This window comes from Myxocyprinus asiaticus, chromosome 33 (assembly GCF_019703515.2).
Source record: "Myxocyprinus asiaticus isolate MX2 ecotype Aquarium Trade chromosome 33, UBuf_Myxa_2, whole genome shotgun sequence".
NCBI classification, from domain to species: Eukaryota; Metazoa; Chordata; class Actinopteri; order Cypriniformes; family Catostomidae; genus Myxocyprinus; species Myxocyprinus asiaticus.
Genome location: NC_059376.1, coordinates 4896072 through 4919397, shown reverse-complemented (window position 1 = coordinate 4919397; position 23326 = coordinate 4896072). Strand labels below are relative to the sequence as shown.

Below are 23326 nucleotides of genomic sequence, written 5' to 3'. Positions count from 1 at the left end.
TGTGATGAGTGGATTTTTTAGAGTACTAAAAAACTAATATAAGTGCACTTAAATAAGCACTTAATAGCTCAGACAAATAACATGTCCGAAATTTTTTTTCCCAACATGCAGATGTTAGGTTAAAATATACATGAAATTACAAGGGAAAATTTGTATTTTAGGTGCTGTGACAATTCAGCATTTCTTCAAAGTTTAAAGAATCAGAATCAGAATGAGCTTTATTGCCAAGTATGCTTCCATATACAAGGAATTTTTCTTGGGGACAGAAGCTTCCAGTGCACAAACAATACAGCAACAAGCAGAGATAATAAAAGAAAAATAGAATAAAAAAATTTAAAGATCTTAACCTTTCAACTTTTTTCTAGAAATGCAAATAAACTATTGTCTTAGTTAATGTGAGGTTGTGGAAACAACAAATATAATAATAATATGTAATATATGTAATATGTAATATATATACATATATTACATATTACATATATTACAAATATAATAATAATATGAAATATATGTATATATAGCTATTCAAGATCATAAAATATTGTTTAAAATAGTTAGATGAAGAAAGTATGACTGATGACAATGCTTAAAATTTCATGTCAGTTACTCACATAACTATGTTTAAATATTTATTTTTAAAAAATCAATGAAAACAAAGAATATGTACATATATAAATATAAACAAATATATGTAAAAGTAATAATAAACATACCTCTTAAAGTATAGAACTTTGCAGATATTTAGCATTTTTTTCTTTGCTGTGAGTGAGTTTGTTGCATCTTTATATCTGCAGTGTTTTAATTTCTTCCCCAGATTATTTTTAAGAAATAGTGAAAAGCCCTATGCTTTGACAAGTGCTGTTTCCTTTCAACAAAGTAAGCCTCAAAGACTCAAATAGCCACAAAGTCATATTTTTCATGACTTATTTTATGCATTTTTATCAGGCGTGAGCATTATTCAGCAAGCCACACTTCAGCTCCCTGCAGTATGAATAAATTATGCAAATGACTATGTACTGCTCATAGCTTTACTGTTTGCAGATTTTATATATACTGCTGTTATTGTATTTGTTCTAACTTGCAGTTATTTGTCATTTTGTTATTATTCAGAGCTCATCTTATACTTAATATGTTGCCTTTGTTTGTCACCATTATTGTGATTTGTATGTCAAATAATGAGGTCCACGTGGAGTAAATGCGCATACATAGAAATGTGCTATGATGTGTAAGTAATTTCAAAATAAAAGCCATTGTATTGACTTAACCTTACAATGTTTTTTGAATATTCACTCGGTAATGGGGTCTACACGGGCATGTTGGAGCTCAGGGCGGCCGCATATATCGCTGTAGGACGGGCCGATACTTGCACAGCAACAGGCCGGCCCAAATTACCCAGCAGCCCACTGTATTCATTATAAAATACACACAGCCACACTTCTGCATGTATAAATATCACTGTTAGACTGAACGTTGCTATATCAATACATATAAACAATCTTACAAGCTACAGTTATGTGCAGCGAAGTCTTGATATTTTGATATTTTAATGAGACTCACAATAATTCTAAAACCCACTTTGAAACAACAATAACAAAGGTTTAGTGTTAGGTTACTTACTTTTATGAATGTAAAACTTCCCCAAGAAAAACTATTTAATAAAAACGGAATAGGAGTGATTCCATTTCTCTGGAAAACTGAATAAAACAAAGTTTTGAACCATTATTAAAATCAGTATTTAATCCACGATGGACATTGCATCGTCCGCCATGATTTTTCTCCAGCTCAGAAACTCCAGTCGGTTGTGATTGGTCGAGAGGATCAGCAGTGGGGACTGTTGGGTAGTAGTCTGCTGTGGAGCTCGCACTCATGCGAGCTCAGCCAAAGGGCGCAAAGGGGGCGCTCGTGAGCACCCCTCAAAGTGCAAATATTTCTAAATGGACACCCTACAGTCTGACTGAGACTGCAAGTCCACATCAGGTGTGCCATTTGGGACAGGGCCGATGTCTTGCTGAAGAGGCAGTCATATGCAAATGTATTTAGTCCTTGTGACATCACAATTTCCACAAATTCCACAAAGAGCTGTTTTTTTCAGCTTGGTTTAAATAAATGCTCTTTTTCTATTAAGGTGGGAGTTTTCAGTTCTGAAACTTAGTGTTTTTATAGTACAATCAATGACCTTTTATATGTAAAAAGATCAAGGAAAATGTTATTTCTCATGTCATGACCACTTTAATAAGAGTGATATTTTGCAGTAACATTCCAGAATTGGGCGACAGATGGACATGACTAGAATGCATGAAAGTAATTCCCATTCCCATGCCATTCCCATTTTAAACATTTGATGTTGTTACGTGTGTATATATGATTTCATTTTGGATTAGTTGTTAGTATTTCTGCTTAAACTGAATATATTTGTTCATATTTGTTTCCAGAAATTATTATCTGTGGTTATGTTAGGGTCTTTCTCCCATTGTTTAACTGGTATTGAATATTTTGTCTCTGAGAAATTAATGTGGTATACAGTTACATTTTTTTTTATTTGAGTAGGACAGAGACTAATGATGTGTTCATATGTAGTGGGATAAATGAATTGCCGTCATCCTTAAGAACAGGTGTGAATTAGTTGACCAAAAATGTTAATAGAATTCTGGAGGGTAACCGTCTAAACCTGGAGCTTTATTGTTTGATAGTGAGAAAAGGTGTGGAGGCCCTTGATTTCTGAGTTCTTAATGATAGGTATACAGTAAGTGTTCTCTTTTCGTTACATTTAAGCAGGTTGGCTAGATATTTTCCTAACTTATGTTCCAAATGTGTAGATTTTAGTCTATGTTTTTGGAATTCTACCTTTTTGTGTAATATCAAGTTGATTCTTAATTATATTTAACTCATTTACAGTAGTGTCTGAACTTTAGGATTTTGTGAGTAGGTGTTGTGTAACATTTTTAGTTTGTCTCCTTGGTCTTTTTCTAATTTTTGCTCTTTTATATGTTTATATGTGGAGTATGATATTATTTTCCATCTCATTACCATATTTGCTGTCTCTTAATGTGTTGACAAGGAAATACCTGGTGTGTTGTTTATTTAAAAAAATTTTGCCCACTCTTTTTTTAGAATATTCATCAAATTCGTGTTCTTGAAGTAAAGATATTCATATGCCATCTATGAGTGGTTTTTCTGTCATTTTTAAGAGTAAAGGTAATTGGTGCATGGTCAGAGATGATAATGGGTTCAGTTGTGGTGGGTAAAATGTTTGAGATAACAGTTACTTGTTAAAAAAGAATCAATATGCAAATGTCATTTATGAATAGGTGAGAAGGTATATTCTCTTGTTGTAAGATTATTCAGTCTAAACCATCTCAGACAGGAGAAAGCAATGATGTGACAATGATGATGTGAACCCAAGAGCAGTTTTATTTTAGAAAGTACAATAAATCCAAAAACGTGAATCCAAAACAAATGTGAAAACAAAACAATATAAACCAGAACATAAACTAAACTTGAGTTGAATAAACTTGACTTGACTATAAACAATGACTTGACTTACCTACACTAGACTTGACTAATAGCATCAACATTATATAAACACGGGTTCTTGGGGAAATAATGGACCTTGACGAACTGGAGACCACAGGGGGCCAGACAGCACTGGAGACCAGGGTGGGCCAGATGGCTCTGGAGACCACAGGGTTCCAAACGGTGCTGGAGACCACTGGCAATCCAGTGGACGGCTGGGAGAACAGGGTGGAGCAGAAGGGGGGTGAGGTTCTTGGGGCAATAATGGACCTTGACCACAGGGGACCAGATGGGGTTGGAGACCACGGGGGGCCAGACAGAGCTGGAGACCACTGGCGATCCGGCGGATGGCTGTGGAGCATGGCCTGGTGAGACAGACGTGGGCTGTGAAGCGTGGGCTGGTGAGACAGTCGTAGGCTGTGGAGCGTGGCCTGGCGAGACAGACGTGGGCTGTAGAGTGTGACCTGGCGAGACAGACGTGGGCTGTGGAGCGTGGCCTGGCAAGACTGATGAGGCAGCGTGGCATGCTTGAGATTCTGGGGGCAGAGCCACTGAAGGCAGGAACCATGGCAGACGTGGGCACTGGTTCAGTGTCTGAGGTAGCCATAACGGTGGACAACTCTGACATGGGGGCTACTGGAGTAGGAGTGTTAAGGTTCTCATCTGCTACTCCAACAGTGAATACCGAACAACTCAGAAGGAGGGCAAAGTCAATGTATCGTGCCAAAGTTAGAGTTATCCGACCACCAAGCATCTGGGAGTAGGTGGGCTCACACAAGCCTGCCTGAAAAAAAGTCCTTAAGTGCAATCTTATTAAATCCACCATATGACAAAGCTCACAAAAGTCCTGAACATAAACCTCAATGGGCCAGTTTCCCTGAAGAAAATGGATAAGTGCAGCTACTGGGTTCATCGTTGTCGGTCAGGAATTCTGTAACGTTGTGCTGGCAGGACAGGCAGACAAGAGCAAGTGAGGACGAGACAATGATTATGTGAACCCAAGTGCAGCTTTATTTGAGAAAGTGCAATAATCCAAAAACATGAACTCAAAGTGAAAACAAAACAGAATATAAACCAGAACATAACCTAAACTTGACTTAAACTTGACTTGACTATAAACAATGACTTGCCTAGACTAGACCAATAGCATGAACAATGACACACAGTTGCACCAACATTACACAAACAATACCTGACCCCAGACAAAGGCAAACATGGTGGCTTAAATACACAGACATGGGTAACAAGATAACCAATGAACAAACAGAAATGATAACAAGATAAGACTCATAAACATGAACCAATGAAAAGACATGACTATAAACAAGTAGAACAAAACTTATGAAACATGAGGGTCACATTACAAGACAGAAATCACATGACAAAACACATGACATGAAACTGGAACTAAATTTCAAAATAAAAGACATTAACTCCAAAACATGAACAAAAACACACATAAACATTACAGTTTCACCGTATTTCCACGTGTAGTATTTATTTCTCTTACAAACACTGCATATAATAACACCACATTAATTTAACTGAACAAAAAATATTAAAGAGTTTTTATATATTGTTTATAATATTACATTGACCATTTGTCTTGTCTCCAATAGATTAAGCCAGAGCCTGCCACTGCTATTGGAGCAAAAGCAGTCCCCATTCACCCTGCCAAAACAGCCCAACCCCCGCTCACAGGAATAGGTAAATGTTCTCAAATTCTACACCAATTATCTTTTAAAAAAGGATTCTATAACAACTTAGTGCTGCCTGTAATTTATTATAACACCTTCCTATTATGCAATTCATCATGTCATTCCTGCAAGACTCCACTGTCTTTTAAACATATTTTACTAGACTGCCCTGCTTTTGATGCAAGTAGGCAATGATTTTATAAAAAAAAAAAAAAAAACACACAAGGATGTGTTTAGCAAGGTTTTACCTGGAAAAGTGTTACATTTTTTATCACATGTACATTTGAAACATCTAACATAGTTTTTACCCCACTGTATTTATTTAATTTATATATACATTACAGTTCTTTATGTACTTGTTGATAAATGTTTGAACAACACTGTTCTTGCCATGAGAATGGCATTAGCTGCTGAAATGGCACTAAGCAATTATTTACCTTCCTACCTACCTATTATACAATTCTTAGATACATGCATTTAGTCTCATGTAGCCAGAATTTTGGGCAATAAGGAGTAAGATGTCATAGTGGAACCTGCCATTAAACCTGTGGTGTAGGTTTAATGTGAACATGGAGATACCATATTTCCCCTTCACCCCCATCACTACCACCAAAAATAAAATCTACACCACTCTTTAAATGTATGCCCGCATTAGACAGCCTATTATATGCTTTTCAACAAAATTCTGGATGTAAAACTATTACGAGGCACAAAATAATTCTTCAACAAAAATGGAAAAAGTAACAGACAAAAATATCAAAACATTGTTTTGGGCAACAAATATTGTAACTGATAAATTGTATACATTTATGACATTAAAAAATATGACAACATGCCCTGACCTGACTTTCATGAAAAATTATTTTGTCCTAAGAATATTTTTAAAACTTTCAGTTAAAATCTTTGCCGTAGTGTATGCCAGTGTGGTTTGATTAAGTTCACTTGTTTACCAAAGATCTATAACAAAAATATGATGATAGTGAAAATTTACTTGGGAGGGTAAAATTCGCAAAAATTATTCTAATTTAAAAAGGTTTTGAACTAGATGTTTGAAACAAATATACACACATTTGCACAATTGGACTTTTGACTCCAAATCTTATCATTAGGCTACTGATAGCCATTGTGACCAATGCCCTGTGTGACAGCTAGCGCAGGTCTCCCATATATGTTACAGTTTTGATCATGGATATCTAGTTCACTCACCTCTGAGTGCCTAAAACAAAACTCTTGGTAACTTTTAAAGATTTAATGCCACCAACCAGGCAGTCTTTGACAGATCCAGTGATAAGTTATTTCTCAGAAGGTGTCATTGTACCAGTCTAGTACCTTGTGAACACAACTTTGCTTTGGGCAGACTGTTAAAAACAGGTGCACCCTGACTCCTTGTTCCTGACAGTCATATTGGAGTTTGTGAATTTGGTAAGTGCTTAATTTTTGGCGTGCAATATGCATCAGACAATCAGTGAACTGATTGCGGATGGTCCGTGGACTGAGACTACTCTGTATTTGAAATGGTCACTTGTAAAGTTAACACTCTCCTATGCAATTCTCTAGGTTCCAAGGCTGCTCCAAGGCCTGGTGGAATAGGCAGTGCTGCTGCAGGTCAACCGGGTGTAGAGGGAGAAAGCATGCTGTCTAAACTTTTGCCTGGAGGGGCTGCCGAGCAGGCTGGCAAATTAGGAGAAGGTGAGCAGTGAGTGGAGGTGGGTTAAGATTTAAAAAAAAAAAAAAAAAAGATCCTGTTTTGTTGATTATGCACAGCTGAGTTTCCAAGGTGTATAATATTTTTGGTCAATTACAATGGATTGGTTTTTAGTCAACCTAATCTCATGAAAAGTCATGAGAATAGTAGCCTATGAGTTGGTGAAATTGTATGAGTTGGGTCATACTAAAATGAATGGCTTTTAGAACAAGCAATTACACACGCTTTCCTCATCTTGTTGTAAACCCCAGTCTTTCCTTTCTTCCTTGGTATGCAAAATATTAAATTAAATAGACTTTTTCTCCCCTTCTTTCCCTCTTATTAACCAATGTTAACCCCAATATTTAAAAATGTTTCTTATTTTTCTCTTTTACCTCTGTTTTGCTGAAACCGGGACAGCCATCTCTGGATTTGGCAAGAAATTCACCTCCTTGTGGTGAAGTAGTACAACTGAAGGTGGGTGCAGTTGCTTTTTAGGGCCCAAGCACTGAAAGTGCGAGAGCCCTATTGTTCTTCTAAAGATTATTGTTATTATTATTATTATTATTAGGGCCAAAGCACTGAATGTGCGAAGACCCTATTGTTCTTCTAAAGATTATTAGGCCCAAGCACTGAAAGTGCGAGAGCCCTATTGTTCTTCTAAGGATTATTATTAGGGCCCAAGCACTGAAAGTGCAAAGGCCCTATTGTTTTTCTAAGGATTATTAGGGCCCAAGCACTGAAAGTGCGGAGCCCTATTGTTCTTCTAAAGATTATTATTAGGGCCCAAGCACTGAAAGGGCGAGGCCCTATTATTCTTCTAAGGATTATTGATATACTCCTCCCAGGGATTTTATGTTACAGGTACCAAATGTGGGTGACATCATGCCAAGACATTGACGATGCTAAATTGCAAAGGGATTTTTGATATATGGAATGTAGTTGCCATGGCGAAGCGATAAAATAACGTCAAAAAAATGGAATAAGGAAATATCTCATATCGTCTGCGTGCATGGTGTGATTTTACATAAAAATTGAGCCAAATGTTTGTCCTTGCAGGCTGATCACATTGATGTGGCTATTGTGGGTCACGGCCATAGCGCCACCAACTGGCGGAAGGAAGTGTGTCACTTTTAACAGACTTTGAAATATCCCTATTATGTTAACCTGAATTGTTTCAAAAGATTTTAGAATAATGTCAAGACAGTGCAGATTTTAAATTCTGAAGGGATTCTTGATATCCTAAATACTGTTGCCATGGCAATGCATTAAATCTCATCATTACTTTTTGTGCATATTCACATGTTTTGAGGTATTTGGCAAGCTTGGTTTTTAAAGTTTATTGTTAATAAACATATGTCTTAATTTTTATATAAATAAAATATAATAAAAATATCAACTGAAATGTAAAAATAATAGAAAACTGTCATAATGTGTATATATAATGAGTGGCAATTACAAGAAATGTCCAATAGAGGTCATCCAAGCTCCATGAATGATTCCCAAAATAACAGAAGATATTTGGTGTCCTGTTTAGAAGGGATCCCTCTTTCGTACGGTATGTATATGAAGTATGTGTAACTATGTTCTTCAGTTAACTATATTTCTCATTTAATGTGTTAAACAACTTCAGTTCTTGAGTTGGAGTTTGATTCATTTGATCTGTGTATGTTTTGATTGCCGATCCGGTGCTGGAATGTGTTATTTTGAATTCATGATAAATGTTTGTTTTGGCTGTTATCAATGTTTTAGTGTCAGCAGTTTTTTTCTGCAGCTCTTTTCCAGGAAATAGAAAAGCGAAATATGTCCCTCATTGTGATTGCCTTCTCGGCCGTATTGTTTGTGTATATGTAGAGCTTGTGTTTTGTCTTTATCTCTCTCTCTCTCTCTCTCTCTCTCTCTCTCTCTCTCTCTCTCTCTCTCTCTCTCTAATCACTCTCAGGTGTGGGGTAACCAGGTGATCTGATTGTTAATGTGCAGCACCAGCACACAATGTGTTTCTTTCCTTTATAAACCGAGTGTTTCATGGCTGGGTTGTGCAGTGGGTGTTCGTGAGCTGTGCCATCTTGTTCACTGATGTTCTCATGCAAATTCCTGCTGCTGAAGCGGAGAGTTTGTGGTCGTCACTGTCTGAACTTCGGAGGTCGCTGGGTTTATTTATTTATTTATTTTTTCAAATATAGAATGGTCAGTAAATGTGTCTGTGTTTCCGCTACACTTATCTCCCCGCATCTTTTATTGCATTTTATTTTTAAAGTGTAACACCCATCCACTGACATACAGTGGCAGACATATTCATTTCTTTGTATTTAACAAGACAGCTTTTGGGAGCTGTGAAATGATTCCAAGTTTTTTCACAAGTGAACAGCCACAGTGTTCAGCTCTGAATACGTTTATTAGTTTTAATTCTGCTAGAAGCTGGTGCGACTTGTGTTGACGGTGTTTGTGTAATCACATAGTCCTATATATTAGCTAATATTCAAAATTTTGTTTTTATTTCAGCGGAGTGTTTGAAATCATTTTACATGCCGTTCACATGCTTGAATGCGTTTGTTTTTGCACTAAAATTACACGCAGTGCCACAAAAGAGCAAAACGTATGTGTCTTGTCTCGAGACGTTTAACAGTTTAAGTTCTTTTTAACTTGAAATGGCATCTAAAAACACAAACAAGCCGTCTAAAAGATGTCTATCTATCTTTTTTCTTCTGCTCATCTTGATGTGCAGAAATGCTAAAATACACCAGCAGTCAGACAGCGCTCACCCTTTCAGTCACAGCGCTCGTTCAAAGAGGGAGCAGTGCTTTCCTGAGGTAATGACAGAAAAACAGCATCTGGAGTTATACACACTAAGTAATGACAAACCTAGACATGACATGTATTATAATGGGCTTGTTTGACAATTTTTACAGGTTTATTTAAATTCAGAGTTGTTAAAACATTGATAATGATCTTTAATCCTCATTTATAAATGATACCCTTATGAAAACTTACCATGGCTTTACTGTAGTAATATTGTATTAGTAACCACGACTGTAGTAACCATTTTTCTTTTTTTTTTTCAGTAACCAAGGTTTTGATACAATTAACCATGGTTTTACTACAGCATTACTGTAGTATCCATATGGTAACTTGGTTCCCCTTCTGTCACTCACTCGACGTGTCGATGTAGTGACACTAGGGGTCGATCTTGAGAGCCCGAGACACCTTCAGATCTTTGAGAAAAGGCCAATGAGAATTGGCGAGTAGAATTTGCATGCCACTCCCCCGACATACGGGTATAAAAGGGAGGCTGGAATGCGGATTCAATCAGATTTTTTCTTCGGAGCCGAGCGGTTGTATTTCAGCAAGCTGAATACTACTACTGATCCATACATCTCTTCAGAAGTGTGTGCTGTTGGATATATGGCACATTCCAGTGGCTTTCTCTCCACTCTGCACTCCACTGCAGACTACGCCCTTGGGCGCTTCAACAGTGCTTTAAAAGAGTTTATTTGCTCTAAAGAGTATATTTCCTCTATTAGAGCAAGCACAGTGATGTTGAACGTCTTTTTAAAGACGCGTCTTTTTAAAGATGCCCTTCTGTCTCTGTGCAGTTCCTGGATGCGGTCGTTACCTCTCCGCCTCTGATGGTCACGATCACTGCCTCGTGCCTGGGCCAAAATCATGTTGAGGTCGCATTCGTGGATGGTTCATGTTCTCATTGCGAGAACATGACCATGGCAACGGTGCGGTCGCGGCTTTCCTTCTTTCGAGGGAAAGCCACTTCAGCTGTCCCCCCCTCTGGTCCTACTACCTACGGGTACAAGGCCATCCTGGTTGACGCTGAAGGCAATTCGGGGGCTTTACTGGTACGGTTCTGCCGGGTAAACCCCCACGGACCGCCCACTCCCTAGTATGCTTGTTTGCGCCCTTCCAGTTCTGGGATGAGACAGGCAGCTTGCCTCAGTGCCAGCCTAATGTCCCTTTTGGAGCTCGTGAGCTGGATGAGATGTCGATCGCTGCATCGGAGAGTGCCTTGGTGATGTCGGATGCTGAGGTCTTGACTGGGCTGCCGCCTTCAGGTGTGGCAGCCTAGTCTGAGGCCGACACGGAGCTGACCACCATGCTTGCCCGGGCCGCCGCGAGTGTTGGGCTTGAGTGGAACCCTCACGGTCAGGCATATCAGTACAAGGTCCTCCCCTTCGGCTTGTCCCTGTCCCCTCGCATCTTCACGTAGGCTGCAGAGGCATCCCTTGCCCTGTTAAGGGAAGTGGGCGTTCGCATACTCAATTACCTCGATGACTGGCTGATTATAGCGCACTCTCGAGAGTTACTGTGTGCACACAGGAACCTGGTGCACACGCACCTCAGGCGTTTAGGGCTTCAGGTCAACTGGGAAAAGAGCAAGCTCTCCCCGGTTCATAGCATCACTTTTCTCGGCATGGAGTTAGACTCGGTGTCAATGATAGCGCGCCTCACATGTGAGCGCACACAGTCGGTGCTGAACTGCCTGTACTTATCCAGGCGGGAAATGTCAGTCCCACTGAAGTACTTTCAGAGGCTCCTGGGGCATATGGCATCCTCAGCGGTGGTCACGCTGCTCGGGTTGATGCATATGAGACCGCTTCAGCACTGGATCCAGACCCGAGTCCCGAGGTACGCATGGCGCCGTGGCACACATCGCGTAGCTCTCACGCCCGCCTGCCACCACCTTTTCAGCCCTTGGACTGACCTTGTGTTCCTGCGGGCTGGAGTCCCCATACAGCAAGTGTCCATGTGCGTCGTGGTTACGATGGATGCCTCCAAGACAGGGTGCCATGTGCAATGGGCACGCAGCCGCTGGCTCCTGGACAGGACCTCACCTGTGTTGGCACATCAACTGCCTCGAGTTGCTGGCAGTACAGCTCGCCCTTCGGAGGCTATTGCCGTTGATCCAGGGCAAGCATGTGTTGGTCCGGATGGACAACATGATGACAGTGGCTTATATAAACCGCCAAGGTGGTTTATGCTTTCGTCGCATGTCGCAACTCGCCCATCACCTCCTCCTCTGGAGTCAGCAGCAGCTCAGGTCGCTGCGGGCCACTCATATCCCTGGCAACCTCAACGCCACAGCAGATGCTCTGTCGCGGCAGGTGATGCCAAAGGGAGAGTGGAGACTCCACCCCCAGGTGGTCCAGCTGATTTGGAGTCGATTCGGCAAGGCACAGGTAGACCTGTTCGCCTCCCGGGAATCCTCCCACTCCCCTCAGTACAGACGCGCTGGCACACAGCTGGCCCCAGGGCTGCGCAAATACACGTTCCCCCAGTGAGCCTACTTGCACAGGTTTTTTGCAAGGTCAGGGAGGACGAGGAGCAGGTCATTCTCATGGCTCCGTATTGGCCCACCCAGACCTGGTTCTCGGACCTCACGCCACTCGCGACAGCACCTCCCTGGAAAATTCCCCTGAGGAAGGACCTTCTTTCTCAGGGACAGGGCACCCTCTGGCAACCACGCCCAGACCTCTGGAATCTCCATGTCTGGTCCCTGGAAGGGACGCAGAAGATCTATCTGGTCTACCGCCCGCAGTGGTTAACACGATCACTCAGGCCAGAGCTCCTTCTGCAAGGTAGCTGTATTCCCTGAAGTGGCGTATCTTCACTAAGTGGTGTTCTTCCTGTAGCGAAAACCCCCAGAGGTGTGCAGTCAGGTCAGTCCTTTCCTTCCTGCAAGAGAAGTTGGATGGGCGGCTGTCCCCCTCCACTCTCAAGGTCTATGTAGCAGCTATAGCAGCACACCATGACGCTGTTGAAGGTAAGTCTCTCGGTAAGCACGACCTGATCATCAGGTTCCTGAGAGGCACCAGGAGGTTGAACCCTCCAAGGCCGCACCTCTTTCCCTCATGGGACCTCTTCATGGTCCTTTTAGGCCTACGGAGAGCCCCGTTCGAGCCCCTAAAGTCAGTCGAGTTAAAGGCCGTCTCATTGAAGACCGCCCTCCTGACCGCGCTCACTTCCATCAAGAGGGTCGGGGACCTGCAAGCGTTCTCTGTCAGCAAAGAGTGCCTAGAGTTCAGTTCGGAAGACTCTCACGTGATCCTGAGACCGTGACCGGGCTATGTGCCCAAGATTCCCACGACCCCTTTTAGGGATCAGGTGGTGAGCCTGAAAGCGCTGCCCCGGGAGGAGGCAGACCCAGCCTTATCGTTGCTGTGTCCGGTGCATGCTTTGCGCATCAACTTGGATCGCACACAGAGCTTTAGATGCTCTGAGCAGCTCTTTGTCTGCTTCCCTGATGAAACAATTTATTGTAAACAAAATTGAAATCACAAATATTATTAGAGAGCTTTTTCTTTGTATTAGAGCTCCTTGGTTCTGGCTTTCATGCGTGAACGTGTTTTTAAAATGTCAATTGGTATTATTAGTTGACTGCCACGTAATGTATGATGGGCATATGGTGTCTTATTCATTGTGAAACTGTGTTTTCTTAATGGCATGAATTGTACTGAAGGCCTAGACAAGTTTTATTACATTCTCTGAGGCAGAAAATTATAATACAAAAATAATTAAGGGCAGCAAATTCAGCCATTTTGTAATCCCAGCTATCCAAATTGCATGGCCATTTCCTAACTACACGGTAATTTGATGACCAAACTTTAGTTGTGGCAATGTAACTGATTACGTTGTGACAACCATAAAAGTGAAATTTCTGTATTTGTTGCCACAACATAACTTTGGAGCGGTGCCAGTCCGTCATGACGACGTTGTGGCAAGGTCGTGGTTCAATAGTGTCATGGAGGGGACAAAGGACACAAAAGCAGAGATGACAGTTCAATGGTTATTAACAATGTTCTCAATGTCAAGATAAGGCGCACCTGGCGCCAGCGCCTTATCTTGCAGAAGGCTGAAATCCAGCGAGTCACAATGGGCTAGTGAAGGGTGTGTTTGTATGATTTGTGCGTGCTTTGTAGAAGTCAGGAACAATCTGAAGAGAATCCATTGAAGTTGATGTGTTGCGAAGCAAAGCCCAGATGATATAGTCCCCGAGACACGGGCAGAGACCGAGGAATCCTCCTCCACATGAACTGCGCACAGAACTGGCGAGGATGACGGCAAGCTCCTCAATGGAGGCGCAACCAACAGACACACGAGCATGCTCCAACTACACGAGAGACACAATTAACATGACAGTTAACCATAAACAGGCAAATAATGAGGTGACACACAAGGAATAAGTAGGGAGTGCAATCAGAGTGAAGCAGATGGTAAAAGGCGAGTAAATCATTGCTGTGATCAGCATCTCCACGAGATCGATCACCGTTCCCATGGAAACGCTGATTGCGTGCCGGCTCCACCTGTGAGACACGAGGGAGAGAGAAAAACAAACAACAGTATGAACCGGCACAAATGCCGGAACCATGACAAATAGTTGTTTGTTGGTAACCAGTTGGTAATTTATGCTTTTTTTTTTTTTTTTATAATTTTTTTTATTAAATCATACAATAACAATGAAATGCAAAACATTTATATATATAAAATCAACATTAAACCCATCTCGGGTAAAACGAAAACCGAGTGCCAACCACGTCTGAGCCTTCGACCAGAATTTCTGGATCTTGACACACCACCAAAAAACATGGGCCATGTCTCCATCCTCCGACTGGCATCTCCAGCAGGTGGGTGTGTCTTTAAGACTAAGCCTATACAGTCTAGAGGGGGGTCCAATAAAATGTATGCAAAATTTTGAATTGTATAAGACGCACCCTTGCATCTCTAGATGCAGACTTAATGTTTTTAAGAATCTTAGCCCACACTCCTTCCTCCAATGCCAAGTTGAAATCTTTCTCCCAAACTCTCTTTAGAGAAGTTAAGGCTCCGTCCCCCAGACTCTGAATTAACAGGGAGTAATACACTGATGCCTCATGACCTTTTCCAAAAGCCGCAATCACCTCTCCCAAAACATCTGCCTCCTTAGGGGGGGGTGTGCTACTCCCAAAAATAGTACAAAGCAGGTGGTGCAGTTGTAAATACCTATAAAACTGAAGTCTGGGGATCCCAAAATGTTGGACCAAGTTTTCAAATGATCTCAACACTCCACTTTCATATAGGTCACCGAGTGTAACAACCCCCCTCACAATCCACTCTGGCCAGCAGAAAGGGGACTTGCCAATACACAGTCTTGGGTTCTGCCATATGCTCGAGGCAACATTTAAATAAGTGTCCAATTTAAACAATCTGGACACTTTAGTCCATACCGAGTGTAAATGCGAAATAGCGGGGTGTAACTTCACTTTTCCGATTAGTTTAATAGAGATGCTTTGTAATGGCGAAGGGGCAAGAACTGCCTGTTCAATAACAAATCAGGGAGGGGCTCTCTCAGGTGGAAGTGACCAATGAGCCAAATGCCTGAGACTGAATGCATAGTAATTAAACAAAATCTTGGGTAGGCCTAGCCCACCTTTGTCTATCGGCCTATGTAACTTAATGAAATCGAACCTGGCACGCTTACAATTCCAAATGAAGGACTTCGCTATGCTGTCAAATTGCTTGAAATAAGAGAGGGGGACATCTACAGGGAGAGATTGTAGCAGGTAGTTAAATTTTGGAATACAATTCATTTTAATAACATTAACCTTTCCAATCATCGATAAATGTGATGAAGCCCACCTGCCCACATCGCTCGAAAACCTTTTTATTAAAGGGTCAAATTAACACTAACTAAATCAGACAAATTTGCTGGGAAAAAAATCCCCAAATACTTAATGCCTTGTTTGGGTCACTGGAAGGCGTTCGGCTGGAAAGCCGTTACTGGACAGTACGCTGTCAGAGCCAAAGCTTCGGATTTAGACCAATTGACTTTGTATCCTGAGTGCTTGGAAAAGGAATTTATAATTCTGTGGAGGCAAGGCATAGATCTAGTAGGTTCAGAGACAAATAATAAAATATCATCTGCGTAAAGCAGAAGCTTATGCACCACACCTCCCGCAACCACCCCTGGAAAATCATCCTCCTTTCTTATCGTGGCAGCTAATGGTTCCAGGGCAAGACAGAACAATAATGGGGAAAGAGGGCAACCCTGCCGAGTGCCCCTATCCAGAGTAAAATAATCTGAAATTAATACATTTATTTGTACCGCTGCTACAGGGTGTCTATAAAGTAAATTAATCCAACCAATAAATGTACTCCCGAACCCATACATTTCCAAAATCTTAAAAAGATAATCCCATTCTTCCATATCAAACGCATTTTCGGCGTCAAGTGAGATGGCAGTGACCGGAGACTGATCATTCGCTACTGACCACATGATATTGATGAGACGCCTGATGTTATCAGAAGAGCTACGGCCCCGAATAAACCCCACCTGATCTATATGTATAAGTGATGTCATAACTTTACTTAATCGGTTAGCCAAAATTTTTGACAGCATTTTTACATTTAGTTGGATCAGGGAGATTGGACGTTAACTTTTACACTCGCTTGGATCTTTGTCCTTTTTAAGAATCAGACTGATCTGGGCTTGTGTCATGGTTGGAAGAAGCTTTCCATTCTTTAATGATTCAGCATAAACTTCTAACAAAAGTGGAGCCAGTTCTGTAGCATAGGATCTAAAAAAATCTGCAACAAAACCATCTGGCCCCAGAGCCTTGCCAGTAGGAAGGGACTTAATTACCTCGTCAAGCTCCTCCAAGGTTATCTCAGAATCAAGAGCGTTTTTTTGCTCAGTCTTCAGTTTAGGAAGATCTAATTGTTCCACAAAGTTTCTAATATCTTCATCAGTAGACGAAGACGTGGAACTATAAAGATCAAGATAGAACTCTTTAAAAGGCATTATTAATATCAATGGCTGAGGTAAAAATTTCACCACCAGCAGATTTCACTGAGGGAACGAAAGAAAGAGACTCTCTCTGCTTTATATATCTAGCCAAAAGCTTCCCTGCTTTGTCCCCCGACTCAAAGTATGACTGTCTTACCCTGAATAACCAAAACTCCACTTTCTTTGACAAAGTAGTATTATATCTATATTTCAATCGGGTCAATTCTCTGAGGCCATCAGATGACATACGGCGCTTCAGCTCTGCCTCTGCACTTTTAATATTTCCTTCCTACTCCACGAGTTCTCGTGCTTTGGATTTTTTGATGAATGAGGCATACTGTATGATCCGACCCCTAAGAAACGCCTTAAGTGCCTCCCAAGCCATGCCCACAGAGGATACCGAGGACCAGTTGGTCTCCATATACAGGTGCATCTCAATAAATTAGAATGTCGTGGAAAAGTTCATTTATTTCAGTAATTCAACTCAAATTGTGAAACTCGTGTATTAAATAAATTCAATGCACACAGACTGAAGTAGTTTAAGTCTTTGGTTCTTTTAATTGTGATGATTTTGGCTCACATTTAACAAAAACCCACCAATTCACTATCTCAAAAAATTAGAATATGGTGACATGCCAATCAGCTAATCAACTCAAAACACCTGCAAAGGTTTCCTGAGCCTTCAAAATGGTCTCTCAGTTTGGTTCACTAGGCTACACAATCATCGAGAAGACTGCTGATCTGACAGTTGTCCAGAAGACAATCACTGACACCCTTCACAAGGAGGGTAAGCCACAAACATTCATTGCCAAAGAAGCTGGCTGTTCACAGAGTGCTGTATCCAAGCATGTTAACAAAGTTGAGTGGAAGGAAAAAGTGTGGAAGAAAAAGATGAACAACCAACCGAGAGAACCGCAGCTTTATGAGGATTGTCAAGCAAAATCGATTCAAGAATTTGGGTGAACTTCACAAGGAATGGACTGAGGCTGGGGTCAAGGCATCAAGAGCCACCACACACAGACGTGTCAAGGAATTTGGCTACAGTTGTCGTATTCCTCTTGTTAAGCCACTCCTGAACCACAGACAACATCAGAGGTGTCTTACCTGGGCTAAGGAGAAGAAGAACTGGACTGTTGCCCAGTGGTCCAAAGTCCTCTTTTCAGATGAGAGCAAGTTTTGTATTTCATTTGGAAACCAAGGTCCTAGAGTCTGGAGGAAGGGTGGAGAAGCTCATAGCCCAAGTTGCTTGAAGTCCAGTGTTAAGTTTCCACAGTCTGTGATGATTTGGGGTGCAATATCATCTGCTGGTGTTGGTCCATTATGTTTTTTGAAAACCAAAGTCACTGCACCCATTTACCAAGAAATTTTGGAGCACTTCATGCTTCCTTCTGCTGACTAGCTTTTTAAAGATGCTGATTTCATTTTCCAGCAGGATTTGGCACCTGCCCACACTGCCAAAAGCACCAAAAGTTGGTTAAATGACCATGGTGTTGGTGTGCTTGACTGGCCAGCAAACTCACCAGACCTGAACCCCATAGAGAATCTATGGGGTATTGTCAAGAGGAAAATGAGAAACGAGAGACCAAAAAATGCAGATGAGCTGAAGGCCACTGTCAAAGAAACCTGGGCTTCCATACCACCTCAGCAGTGCCACAAACTGATCACCTCCATGCCACGCCGAATTGAGGCAGTAATTAAAGCAAAAGGAGCCCCTACCAAGTATTGAGTACATATACAGTAAATGAACATACTTTCCAGAAGGCCAACAATTCACTAAAAATGTTTTTTTTATTGGTCTTATGATGTATTCTAATTTTTTGAGATAGTGAATTGGTGGGTTTTTGTTAAATGTGAGCCAAAATCATCACAATTAAAAGAACCAAAGACTTAAACTACTTCAGTCTGTGTGCATTGAATTTATTTAATACACAAGTTTCACAATTTGAGTTGAATTACTGAAATAAATGAACTTTTCCACGACATTCTAATTTATTGAGATGCACCTGTAAACATTGATTTCAGTCTTTAACATTTGTTGGACATCAGGATTTTGCAAAAGGGATACATTAAGGTGCCAACTATATAATTTCTTTTTCTCTATATGTGGCAACACCTCTAAACTCACCAGGGTGTGATCCAAGACTAAAATGTTTCCAATTGAGCAATCAACAACAGATGAAATGAGGGATTTGGATATTAAAAAAAATCTATTCTAGAATAAATCTTATGGACTGATGAAAAAAATTTATAGTCTCTACCAGATAGGTTCAAAGGGCTTATACACTTTTGCTTCACTATGATCAAGGACTGAGTCCATCAAAAGATTAAAGTCTCCTCCCAAAATTATATCATGAGGGGTGCCAGTGGCTTGCAACCTCCCTTCAAGATCTATAAAATGCCCTGATCATCAGCGTTAGGTGCATAAATATTAGCCAAAATCAACCTTTGCCTCTGAATTTCTGCTAAAACAATAATGACTCTTCCTAATTTGTCATTAAACTGTTTGAGACATTTGAATTGTAAATGTTTATTTACCAACATAATGACTCCCTTGCTCTTACTTGAGCCAACACTAAAGAAAACATGTCCACCCCATATCTTCCCAAATTTTTCAGCTTTCTGCAGGGAAAGATGCGTTTCTTGAAGAAACACTATATTATATTTCTTACGTTTAAGAAAAGAAATAACCTTCTTTCTTTTTTTGGGGTGCCCCAACCCATTCACATTCCATGTGGAGAGAGATAGTACACTCATGTTGGGCCTCATGTATTCAGATAGAAGACAAAGGCAGGCCTAACAGTCGTAAAACCTAACTCAGCCCCCACACATTCCACGTCGTAAATTTTACTGATAAAAATCGCGCCAAAATCAAACAAAGGGAGTCCAAAACAGATTACAAATCCAGGAAGCCTTGCTCGAGGATCGAACTCTCGACTCCTATTGAATGAGGCACACAACAGAACGTCCCTCAAACATGACATCATCAGGAGTTCAAATAATTCTGAAATGCTAAAAGATTTTGCTTCCAGCGACTTCGTTCACCGAATAAAGACGTAGCTTTTGCTGCTCTCTGATGCAACCTCGTGGCATCAAGGGAGTAATGTCCGACTTGAAACTGTAGCCATACAATCTCCATCTCGCTGGACGAGTTGAGATTACTCTGTGTTCAACCGAACACTCTAACGGATCCGAAGGAGACCCCCGAGCAATTCGCATCTTCATCCGTTGGCCTACAGAAGTGAAGAGATTAAAGATTTCTCTTCCATCTTCAATCAAGTCGACATTTCTGAGTTCTCCGCCAGCCCGCCGAGAATCAACAGCTTTACCGCCCGCCGACAATCAACAGCCGTACCGCCCGCCGACAGCGCGAGGAAACGGCCTCCCATCATCACACGAGCCTCAAGGAACCGGGTCAAGGTTAAAGGACGGAGGAAAACACATTCTACCTGTGTCCTCATGCGATTCAAGTAAGAGGTTACGTCTGGGCAGAGATAGAATATTACAGCATGTTATTCTTGTGTTTCAAGGTTTTTGCTTGTACAGTTTACGGATCGCCATGTCCGCTCATTATTAATACTCAGGGTATTAATTATCACAAATTTGTTTTGCTGTATTGTGGTCCAACCAGATTGGATTGTTGTGCATTTTCGCCATTGCGGGTGAGACAGAAACTGAGTTCATCCATTAGAGTCAAATAACGCAGGACTTTTACGAGCCCCACTCGTAAAACTGCGTCTCTGAGTGATGAACACGGCTGCTTTATCTCCAGCTATCGTGAAATCAGCTTTCGGGCTGTCACTTAATAATCTCTCTCTCTCTCTCGCTCTCTCTCTCTCTCACTAACCACACTGACACACACACACACACACTGTCACACACACACCTTATGTGTTATAGGATTATTTTTATTTCCACATCTAATCATATCACTGTTTAGTTTGTAGTTGTAAGTCGGAAGGTTATTGACTGCATTGTATTAATTATTAATTGATATTAATGCATAAATAAACTTTGTTTATATTACAAAGAGAAGTGTTTTGGTTTGTTTTACATATGCCTGTGTCATGCTGACGGGATGTCAGTGCTCGGATTCAAACCTTCATTCATTGTTTTTTTTCCCCGAAAATCGATATTCTTCGGATGTCGATTTTCCTAAGAAAACAATCTAATATTGAGACTGTTTTACTATTTGGTTATTAGTCCCTAACTCTAGGGTGGTGCCCCGTCAATGTTAATCCTTATTAATATTCTATTGATTTTTGATAATTGATAATTATCTTTGATTGAATTTGAATGATCAATAAGCTAGTGTTAATTTTAATTAATGTTCTCATCAATGTTCTATTGATTTTAATAATTAATAATTATCTTTGATAATTATTAATTATTGCTAATAACCAAACTTGCTCCTAAACGTAGCACACTACATTTACTGGAGCCCCATATGAGGTTTTAATGAGTTAGATCCAATTAATTAATTTAAATATTGATTAATAACTACAGAAATAATTATTAATTATTTCTGATAGTAACACTGATCTAAACAACCAGTAAAGCCCGACACTCATATTAACATTTGACATTTTGATATAATAGAAAAAATAAATTGTGTGCCAAAAACAAAATTATGAAGACCATATTTCAACATAAATGCAACAATAAAACCCCGAACAAAACAAACAGAAAAAAGAAAAACGTGCTCATTAGCCCCGCACACGACAGCGCCAACCGGCGTCAATCCCTCTAAACTCAAAGAGTCCATGTACGCCTACGAGAGCCCCCGCGACAACTTTGCCATCAGATTGCTCAATTTTGCCTCACAAATTTGTAAGTCAAAATTACATAACATCAAATATTTTGTAAAACATACCCCAGTCAATAGGCAGAATAAACACAAAGAACGTCTCAAAGGTGTGTTCCTTCACAAAACAAATTCCAGCCAATATAAAGCCATTTAGTTTCCTCGGTCAGACAAACGAATCTTCAGTGAGCCAGCTGATGAGTGCAGCAGATGACATAATCATTCCAATGTCCCACGAAAATACTCCACAAATCATACTCCAGCCAACAGGAGGCATAAGCACAAGGAACTGACAGGTTCATCCATACCTGTCCCGAAGTAGTGTAACGAAACAAGCTCCAACAGCACAAAAGGAAACGAAACACGCATCCCGGTTCCTCGGATGGTCAATTGTCAATTCACTCGGAGGCCGCATAAAAGTATATCCCATGATTTACATAGTCCGCCAACTTTATAAAAGACATCCTTTGTATGGGCATGTAGATATTTTGCTGTCATCCATAGTGTCTATTCTCAATCTGCCCGGGAACTTCATTGTAAAAGTGATCTTCCGTCAATGCAAAAGTTTCTTTAAGGAAAAGTGTTAATCCACAAAACAAAACAAACTCCAGCCGCTCGGCGGAGCCAACACAAAAAGAAACAAAAATGGTGCCCAGCTTCCTCCGAAAGCCAGAGTATGTACAATGAGTCAATCCACTCACAAGAAAAACACCCAATGGTTCTCACCCATTGTTTCAATAAAAGACATTGCCTGATTGGGACAAGTAAATACTTTGCTGCCATCCTTGGTGTTTATTCTCAGTCTGGCCAGAAACATCAGAGCATAAGTGATCTTCCGCTGATGTAAGAGTTTCTTGCATTCCTTAAACTGATCGCGTTTCTCTCTTGTCGAGTTCGCAAAGTCCGGGAACAAGAAAATATTGTAATTCTTCCTAGAAAGCTTTCCTTTGCTCCTCGCCTGGCGCAACACAAGATCTTTATCGGATGATCTAAAAAATTTGGCCAGAATCGATTGTGGCCTTTCTCCCTCAGCAGATCTGTGAGCTGGGACTCTGTGAGCTTGCTCGATTTCCAGCTTGTGGCCTGTTATGTCAAGCAGACTCCGGAAAAGCTTGTCTAAGAATTTCACCATATCTCTGCCCACCTCATGCTCAGGAATTCCAACAATTCGAATGTTATTCCTGCGGCTTCTATTCTCAAGATCTTCAAGCTTTTCAAGAACAAGTTCCAAATCAACTTTGGTCACAGGCGGATTAGCGGCTAATTCCCTCTCTGATGACTCCAAATAATTGATTCATTTTTCAACATCTGTCACTCTTGTGACTAGCTCAGAGAATTTTTTTCCATCGCCGTAATCGATCGACGTATTACAGCGAGATCCTCCAAGTCCGCAAGTACCTTCGTCAACATCACTGACATGTTGGACAGTTGACGCTGGATTCCTTCTCACGCCGCGCCATCCAAATTGAGTCCCTGGTCCACAGGCCTGTCTGGGCTTTCATCTTGAACCCGTAAGTGTCTTTTAATGTCTCCAGAGCCCGAGGATTTTGACTTCTTTGCCATGTTTACCTCAAACAGTAAATGTGTAACTGGGTGTATCGAATTTCACCTGATTATATCATGAAAATAATGTAAAAAATTAGCAAAGTGCACAAAGCTGTCTCTCACACGTCTGCCCTTCGCATGGCGTCAGGTCTGAGTGTCGGTAATTTATGCTTTTAATAATTATTCTACAGGCAAACATGTAGACTAACTGATGTCCTCATTTGCCCTACATTAATTTAGAGGCTATTTAAACAGTTGTGCGTATGAATAACGAATGCAGACTAAAGTTAATGTACTTCATTTATTTTGACAGTGCA

At 40.9% G+C, this 23326-nt stretch overlaps 1 protein-coding gene across 1 annotated transcript in view; it reads left to right on the top strand.

Moving 5' to 3' along the window:
- bsna (bassoon presynaptic cytomatrix protein a) overlaps positions 1-23326 on the top strand; it is a 287753-nt gene that overhangs the window by 227765 nt on the left and 36662 nt on the right. The window contains exons 8-11 of the mRNA XM_051670134.1: positions 4062-4070; positions 5133-5220; positions 6768-6899; positions 7315-7371. Coding sequence (XP_051526094.1) covers positions 4062-4070; positions 5133-5220; positions 6768-6899; positions 7315-7355 — 270 coding nt within the window. The 3' untranslated portion in view covers positions 7356-7371. The remainder of the gene's footprint in view (positions 1-4061; positions 4071-5132; positions 5221-6767; positions 6900-7314; positions 7372-23326) is intronic.